General features: G+C 42.9%; 1 protein-coding gene across 1 annotated transcript; it reads left to right on the top strand.

The window, feature by feature from the left end:
- Positions 1–2,139: 2,139 nt before the first annotated feature.
- On the top strand, positions 2,140–6,697 carry RSRP1 (arginine and serine rich protein 1). The gene is made up of 5 exons (XM_024554395.3): positions 2,140–2,280; positions 2,519–3,107; positions 4,336–4,487; positions 5,740–5,817; positions 6,307–6,697. Exons 2-5 carry the CDS (start codon positions 2,603–2,605, stop codon positions 6,421–6,423), a joined length of 852 nt encoding a protein of 283 aa, XP_024410163.1. The 5' UTR covers positions 2,140–2,280; positions 2,519–2,602; the 3' UTR covers positions 6,424–6,697.
- The last annotated feature ends 2,406 nt before the right edge of the window (positions 6,698–9,103 follow it).

Genomic DNA, 9,103 nt, shown 5'->3' with positions numbered 1-9,103 from the left:
CACTGAAATTAGCCTACAAATTCTGTGCAAGATGCTTTAATGACAACTGAAATTGCATTTGAATCAGTTGTGCGGCTAGATGCTCAGAGATTATATTATTTAGCAAAATAAAGGAACACTGACATACATCCCTTGCAGAGTTTAACTCAGGTAGATTGCATGTATTCTAGAGACAAATACACTAGCATTCTACACAAGAGCAAAGTAATATTTCCTGTTGTGTGTTCAATATATTTGTAACAGGCAATGAGTACCCTTTTTTAAAAAAAATATTTTTATTTTTGATTTTTAGAGAAAGGGGCAGGGAGAGAGAAACATTGATTGGCCACCTCTGCACAGGCCCTGACTGAGGACCGAACCTGTGAACTTTTGGTTTGCAGGATGACACCCAAACAATTGCGCCGCACCAGCCGGAGCTATTCAGTGTTCTTACCATTAACACGCAGGATTTTCCTTGTCCCCTTATTTTAGGCACGTATTTGACTGTTGTGTTGTCTACAGAGATTCCTACCATTCTTTCCTTATTCGTAACCAAGAGCTCAAGATTGCATTCTTATACACAAAGTTTCACATTATTTTCCCCTGACACACCATTTTTACACTTTACATTTTAATTCTTTTTATTGATTTAAGCGAGAAAGAGAGAGAAACATCGTTTTGTTGTTCCACATATTACACATTTTTGGTTGATTCTTGTATGTGCCCTGACCTGGGGTACAGTATCAAGGACAATGAGCTCCTGGGCCATGGTTAAACTTCATATTTTATTTATTTTATTTACTTATTTTTAGACAGGGAAGAAAGGTAGAAAGAAAGGGAGAGAAACATCCATGTGCGAGAGAAACAGATCTGTTGCTTCTCACACGCCCCTAAGTGGGGACTTGGCTTGCAACAGTCCAGGTGTGCGCCCTGACCAGAACCCAACTGGCAACCTTTAGGTTCGCAGCCGCCACTCAGTCCATTGAGCCACACCAACGAGGGCTAAACTGCACATTGTGAGCTCATTTTATTTTTGTCTACTCAAACAGCTTCATCAGAACTTTCAGCAAACATTCCTGGTGGATGAGCACTGTCTTCTCAGTTCATTTGTAGTAGCACTTAGAAAAATGTCTCTAAAGAAACAGTCCTTAAGTATTTCCATCAGGATACTTCCTCAGAGACGTGGATGATACCGTGGACAGTGCCAAGCAAGGGTGATCCCATGGGTGCGTGCAGATTCCGCGGTAAGTTTGGGAGTGTGGGATGAAGGTGAACAAGAGCAAAGTGAGTATGTATTTCCCTCCAAAGAAAGAGGCTTCCGTAAATGCCACCCCTGACTTGCAAAGCAGCTCATATAATGGTCTCTTCTTACAGTTGTGATTCATTCATTTCAATGAAAAGTTATCTCAAGGCAATTGTCATGCATTATTACCGACAAGTATGTATGGGATGTATCCTATTTATGAATCTTTGGAAATAAAATAGTCCCTGTTGTTTAATCCCCAATACCAAGCACACTGTCCTTGGAGTAACATCTCAGATGTCAATCCGACCCTCTTGTTAAAGGTCAGCTGTAGGTGTCTTTGCATTCTGTCCCCACCTTTCTTATATTTACTAGACAAAATATGGAAATACAATTTTTCTAAGTTAGTACTGAATTGTCAGGGATCCTGTGACTCCCGGAGAAGGGCGAGGTCAGGCAGCCTGGCGAGTTAGGACGCGGTTGACCTCTCGCGTCGCAGGCCTGCCACAGGACCGCAGAAAGCTGCCCGGAAGGGTCTAGGAAAGCGCAGCCCAGTCTGAGCTGCCCAGAGGTGGAGGCGACAACTCAGACAGCATCAGCCGGGTGGACGGTCCCGGAGGCCGGCGTCACACCGCAGCCATGGCCGCCACATTCTCAGTTTTACTCCAGAAAAACAAAACACCCACAGGTCATCGGGTACCAGCGGGAGCCGCACCGTCCCCCGCCCCGCCCCGTCTAGGTCGCGCATGCGCGTCCAGGGGCCCTTTGCGCGGAGCGGGGGAGGGCTGTGGGTGGGGAGAGAGGGAAGGAAGCGCGGCGGTTGGGCAGCAAAGAGGCAACGCCCACGCATCAACGTCTCTGCGCATGCTCCGTACGTCAGCTTCTAGTACTTTCGACGCGTCAGCGGACGCCCTGGTCAGTTCGCGCCCAGACGTGGTGGGTGCAAGTTGTGACTTCGCTCTCGAGAGCAGTTGCGGAAATTCCTTCTTAGTTTTGAGCTGTGGAAGGAGGGCGTCCATTGGGCCTTTTCTCTGCCCTAAACGAAGTGCCAGTGTCTTGTAAGTTTTCTGGTGGCAGGGTCGGATTCACAGGAGCCTCAGCGTGGGTGGCAGAGGAAGTGGGGGGCTCTGCTTGGCGCAGAAAGGGAGGCTGGTGGCTTGGCAGGGCCGGTGTCTGGCGTCGACAGGGCCCGCAGTGGGCGAGTCTCGGTTCCCGTTTCGAGTTCCCCTGTCCCAATGCCCGCAGGCCTTGCTTCCGGGAGTTCACTTCCTCCTCCCCTCCCCCCCCCCCGCTTAGTTTAGGAACCAAGTTTTCGAGAAGGATCCGGAAAGGCAAGGAAGCTTCCAACCGCAGGCCCAGAGGTCCAACTACGTGAACGATATGTGGCCGGGCTCGCTGCACGAGGAGTCCCCGCCGGCCTCGGGCCGGTCCAGCCGGCTGTCGTCGGCGACCGGGAGCCGCTCTTCCAGGAGCTCGCGGTCCCGCTCCAGCGCCTCCAGTCGGTGGTCGTCCAGCAGCCGGAGCCGGCCCCGGCGCAGGAGCAGGTCCAGGTCTCGGTCCCGCAGGCGCCACCAGAGGAAGTACAGGCGCTACTCGCGGTCCTACTCGCGGAGCCGCTCGCGATCCCGCAGCCGCCGCCGGTACCGGGAGAGGCACTACGTCTCCTCCAGGAGGTGTTACCGGTCTCCGTCTCCCTCGCCGGACCGATCCCGCAGCCGGTCCCACTCTCGGGGACGGTCGTATTACCGAAGGGCCTACGCGGTCACGCGGGGGCGACGCTACTATGGCTTTGGTCGCTCCGTGTACCCGGAGGAGCCCAGGAGTTGGCGGGCGAGATCCAGGACGAGGTCGCGGAGCCCAACGCCCTTTCGCTTAAGTGAAAAAGGTGAGTCCAGAGGTGGCAGTTCGCTTCTCCCTCGGCCCCTTTTTACGGGTGTGGCGACAGAATGAGTAGGCTAGGGAGAGTTGCTGTGTGATGTTAACATTTTTTTCCTTTGGTGCTTGAAATCGTGATGGTTCTGTTGGGAGGAAGGAGGAGAGGAGGACGTTATTAGTAGGCTCACAGTTAAAACCGCAGTACAGTTGATACCCGGCTTTTAAACGGACTCCAGTTTCTTCCCCTTGGGATTAAATTGTAGGTGTTAATTGGCTCTGCACGGAGATAATCTTTTCTCCTGGCGGCTGGCGCTTCTTAGTGGGCGCTGTAAATATTAGTGACTTAGTTCACCTGCCGTAAACTTCTGCTAAGTTAATCATTGAACAGGAAGAACAGTACAAAAGCATTCCTTTTTTTTCTTTCTTTTTTTACAGGCCCGAGCTTAGTCACTTATGCCCGAAAGCCTAACTTAACCTTACCTGTATCACCTGAAAGGCAGATTCTTATTTCTTGTGTCTATGCCTAAGGGTGCTTTACATTCCTTGTGGCTCCAGAAGCAGCTTAAGGATGTGGAGGACTCGTCTTGCGTCCAGGGCTTAAAGAGCCTGGGCCAGGGAAGGAGGCTTGACTGTGGGTAGTGAACGTGCATACAACATGGACAGATGATTTGTTACAGAACCGTGGGCCTGAGAGTGCTGCGATTTTATTAACCACCGTCACCCCAGTAAATTCAGTTAAAAAAAATTAAATGACAAAATGAATTGCTTTTTTAAAAGTTAATACTGTATTGCTGAAAAAATTAAATTTTGTTTCAGTATTTTAAAAACAAATGGCTTCTGGGACAGGATCATGGAACACTAAGTGTGATAGGTGAAAACCAAAACTTGAAGTCTGAAGTTTAGTAATTTATCAATATTGGTTTGTTAGTTGTGACACTTGCATAAAAAGTTTTTTTAACTAAAAATGTTCAGAATACATATTTGAAAAGAAGGCAAAAACGGTATGAAATTCAGGCTTTTGGTAAGGAAAACTTGAGATTATTTAGGGATGCTTATTTTTTTTCTCAGCAAAAATAGAGAATATTTTCCTCATGAATAAGGATATGTTTTTACACATGAAGATGAAATGTTCAAACATTTTACTTTACCTATTCAAAGTAAATGCAAGCTTATTTTGTGGTTGAGTCCTCTTGGGGAAATGATGCAAGATTAAGAAATACCTTGTGTTTCTGTTGCAGATCGCATGGAGCTGTTAGAAATAGCAAAAGCCAACGCAGCAAAAGCCTTAGGAACTACCAACTTTGAATTGCCCCCTAGTCTCAGAGGCGTTCCTGTACTTCAGGAAACAAACCACAAAACCGCTGTACCAAATAAAGGTGCAAAGTTTGAGGTAAGTATTCTAGGTTTATCTAGACAAAATCTTCAGAAAGCTACTTCCAGAAAAATCTGATTAGCATTTTTATTTGACTTATTTTAAACTACTTTTGAGAAAGGCTAGCTAAATAACATTTGTTAAAGCCAAAATAGCAGGTCTGACAATACTTAGTCTCTCCTATGAAAATAGATTAACGACCTTTATTTTTAGTTGGCAGAGTATTGCTTTCAGAAATGATTGTAGCTGGTAGTTTGATTCTATGTAGTTAACCGAAGAATTTTCCTAACTAGTCTCTAGAGTATTTATCTGTAGTCTTCATTTGCAGCATATGTTCCCAGAAATTCTGTACGCAACATACAGTATAGTTTATCTGCTTTATTTCTGTCTTATAGAAATCATGAATGTGGTCTCCAGACATTGCTGAAGAAAATCTGTTGGTAATTGATACATGGGCATAAGCGTCAGAGGTTTAACTAATTTGAAGTTTATGTTCACACGCTGAAAGCTTAGTTTTGTTGGTAGATCCATGTGCATGCTAGAATTTGGGATAGGTGCTGTTTGGATAAGATACAGAAGACCATTTTTAAACTAAAGTACATTTTATAATATTGGGGCATCTGTGATATAGATGTCCCTTTTGTAATATATACAATGTATTCCAGATGTTTTGAGAGGTTACAGAAGAGGCCTGCTTCACTTGCAGATAAGTTTATAATTCTCCGGAAATAAATGTGCAGGATGTGCATTGGCAGATTGCCTTGTGCTTTTTATGTTGAAACCCAAAGCATAAAATCCGTAGCTTTAAAGATTTAAGGTAGTTAGGAATTGATAGGCTCAGTTTAAAACGAGAGAAATGTTACCTAGATGAATCTATCATTCAGATTCAGGTACAGGTATGCCTGTGTTAGTGCTAGACAAGTAAGTTCTTCTTCAAATGATTAGGTGTCAAACTGGCCAATACATTAGTCCTTTAAAATTATATATTTTCCTGTTACTGACTTTACCTTCAAAGTTATTCAGACTTGTATTGGGAATAAAAGACTGCTTTATGGGGGCCTGTGTCTTTATCAGGTCCATGTAATGCATCAGTTTTGTTAAGGGGGAATCAACAGTACAGTGTTGTTTAGACTGTTTACTGTATGGTTAGATCCCACTTGTTTTATCTTTACAACTAAATTTAAATACACTTGGGCTGTTCTGTGTACAGTACTGTAAATCAAAGGTGTTTTGTTTGGCTTTTTTTAATGTATTTCCTTTTCCTGTCTAGCTGTCGGAAAAGCTAACAGAAGGTGGAACTCCAAATGCCAGTGAAAAGTCCTTTCAACAAAAAAGCAGTAGCTCTAATGTACGTATATATCTAAGCCCTGGCCACTCAAAAATTGGACTTAGGACATCGATCTGTTGTGTGGGTTTTTATTTTTGTTGGAAGGCTCATTGTTCTGTCTTTGTAGTGATAATTCAGGCCTACTAAACCACTTCATTAGAATTAATCTCATATTTTTGTGCTACTTCTACAAGTGAACAGTACAATGGGTTTCTTATATCTAGTCTCCACATCCTCAGTTTGAATATTTTAATATTCTTTTTCGACACTGCTATTGTAATAATGCCCTGCATTTGTCTGAATTTACCTGGCACAATTTCTTGGCCTAGCAGTTTGAGTCCGGTTACAAATGAGTTCCACACTTGGCATTTGGTTGGTGTCTCTTTAATTTTCAATCTTAAATGATTTTCAATCTTAAATGGAATTATTTAAGGTATTATAAAAAGCAGATATTTTAAGTATGTACAACGTATATGTCTGAGAAGCTGACTCAAATTTATTCTCTTACAGAATTTTGTAGCAAAGCCAATGCTTCAGAAATCAGCTAAAGCTACTGCTGAAGAGACCTCTTCAGGATCTCCAAAAACCAAGAAAAAAAGTCCATATGAACTGTGGAAACCTGTTTAAAAAAAACTGATGGCTAAGGTTGCCTGAAATGCACTTTATTGCAAGTTTGTTTTGTATAGCATTATATCATTCCTGTGAGCAATTTAGTGGTAATTGTTAACATTTTAGATTTCCTCTTGCAGATAAGAGCACAGATGGACCCAGAGGGTTACATACAGGTGGGAGTCTTTGTATATACTTGTAAATATTTTGTGTAATATCGATTGGTTACACAGAAATGAAATTTATAAGAAACTAAATTGTGTTGTATATATTAATAAAGTTTGTGTTTTTACTATTTGTCTCATTCTATTATGCATATATCACACGATGGGCCTTTATTTAATGATGAGAATAAGGAGGTATCTCCTGGTTAAAGCCTTGTGACTCCCAGATCCAAATCTGTGAATTGTGACAGCACAGGGCTTGGTTGACGGTACCTAGGAGTTTGTGAGAAATGCTGAATCGCATGTCCACACCGAGATGTGAATTAGAACCTGAATCTTAACTATTTCTGGTTGATGTGATAGTCACATTTTATGGGTTCCTGGTATAGTGTTATCCTGGAAATTGAACACTGTGAGTTTCAGGGTAGGAAGCTGAAATGGAAACCCTTCATTGAGTTAGAAAATCTGAGGTTACATTAAATGCGTCAGGTTGAAATTCTTTGTAGCTGGGAAGGAACTAGGCACAGTTTAAAAATGAAAGCTTACTACATAGATCTAGAAAGTTGATACAGATTGACTATAGACATAGTGTAGTAGTTTTTGCCCATTAATAAGTATTAGTGAACACCAAAACTAAAATGATTTAAGCCATTTTTAAACTACAAGTGTGGCCTTAACTAGATCAAATGTTTGAATTGAACATAAGATGCCAGTCACCTTAATTTATTGTGCCTATATGCTGGGGAATAGCAAACAAAACATACCCACAGAGATTAAATGAATAGATGAGCAGGCTGAAGTTTAGAAGTTTTTATAAAAGACCCCTGGCCGGTGTGGCCCAGTGGATTGAGCACAAGTCTATGAACTGAAAGGTTGGTGGTTTGATTCCCAGTGGGTGCACATTCCTGGCTTGTGGCTGGGTTCCTGGTGGGGGCTGGGCTTTGGGGGGTGAGCAAGAGACAACCCATTGATGTTTCTCTATCTCTTTGAACCCGTACATGTGTGGCTTGGTTGGTTGGAGCATTGTCCTGTACACCAAAATGTTGAGGGTTCACTTCCTGGGCAGGGCACGTACTTAGGTGGCAGGTTTAGTCCTTGGCCAGGTGAGTATGGGAAGCTACAAATTGTTTCTCCCTCTCTGAGATGAGTAAACATTCAGGAAAAAAAAAAAAGGTTCGTTAGTAGGGGTGCCTAACCTGCAGGCCACAGGGCAGCCCAGGAAGGCTGTGAATACAGCCCAACATAAAATTGTAAGTTTACTTAAAACATGAGGTGGGGGGAAATGGCAGAAAACTACTTGAACAATAAAAAACCAAAAGTAAATGCAACTAAATATTTCCAAATTCTGTTACAAATATGCATACGTATGTATATATGCATTATATATCTACTTTTTACATTTCTCAGCCTCTACAATAAATGTCTAATTTGAGAAACTGAAAAAAATTTTTTTTGTGATTAATGTTGCAATGTATTTAATGTGTGGCCCAAGACGCCAAAAGATTGGATACTCCCGCCAGTGGGGTTTAACTAAAGCTGTCATTTTACCTGCCCTTTTCAATAAGAGAGCCACTATCCACATGTGACTACTTGAAATTCAGTTCCTCAATTGTACTAGCCACTGGTCATTAGTGACAGGTTGGAGGTGGCTAGAGGTTAGTGGAGATACTTTTGTAAGAATACTATGTTGGATAGAACTGCTCTAAATCTGACCCAATGAAATTTATTTTTTAAAAGATTTTATGTTAGCCCTGGCTGGTGCGGCTTAGCGGATTGAATACCAGCCTGAGAACCAAGGGGTTGCCAGTTCGATTTCCAGTAAGGGCACATGCCTGGGTTGTGGTCCAGGTCCCCAGTGGGGGTCATGCAAGAGACAATCACACGATGTTTCTCTCCCTTTCTCCTTCCCCTCCCTCTAAAAACAAAATCTTAAAAAAAAAAAAAAAGGTTTTATGTTAGGGAGAGAGAAAGGGAGAGAAACATTGACAGAATGCCTCTCCCACACCCCCAACTGGGGACCTGGCCTGCAACCCAGGCATGTACCTTGACTGAGAATCAACCAGCAACCTTTTCGATTTACAGGCCTGGCTCAGTCTGCTGAGCCACACCAGTTAAGGCTACCCAATAAAATTTAAATCCACAATGATTTGCATATGTACAGTCTTGGACATATAATTGTCATTTATTTAGCCTTGGTAACATTTTCTTCCCTTATGCCCAGCTGCACTGGATTTGAACAAGGAATTTTTCAGTTGGGGGTTGGGGGTGTGCAAGAGGCACCCATTGATGTTTCTCTACCTCTCTAAAAAACAACACACACACACACAAAGCTTGATTGGTTTTAAGATTTGTAACTGAAAACGTGGTTAACCTGAAGACCCTGTTCGTATTTATTGGTTTGGCCAGAAAGTACGTTTAGTTTCTTCTGTAAAATAAAAGACATTTTTCATTTTCACCAGTAACTTCATTGATTTGTATATTTTGAGTATGTCGGCTATCTCCCATGTGGCATAACGTTGTTCTCAGTGTCTCCA

Source organism: Desmodus rotundus, chromosome 3, assembly GCF_022682495.2.
Source record: "Desmodus rotundus isolate HL8 chromosome 3, HLdesRot8A.1, whole genome shotgun sequence".
NCBI classification, from domain to species: Eukaryota; Metazoa; Chordata; class Mammalia; order Chiroptera; family Phyllostomidae; genus Desmodus; species Desmodus rotundus.
Note: the sequence above shows the minus strand (reverse complement) of the source record. Positions and strands in the feature narration are given on the sequence as shown.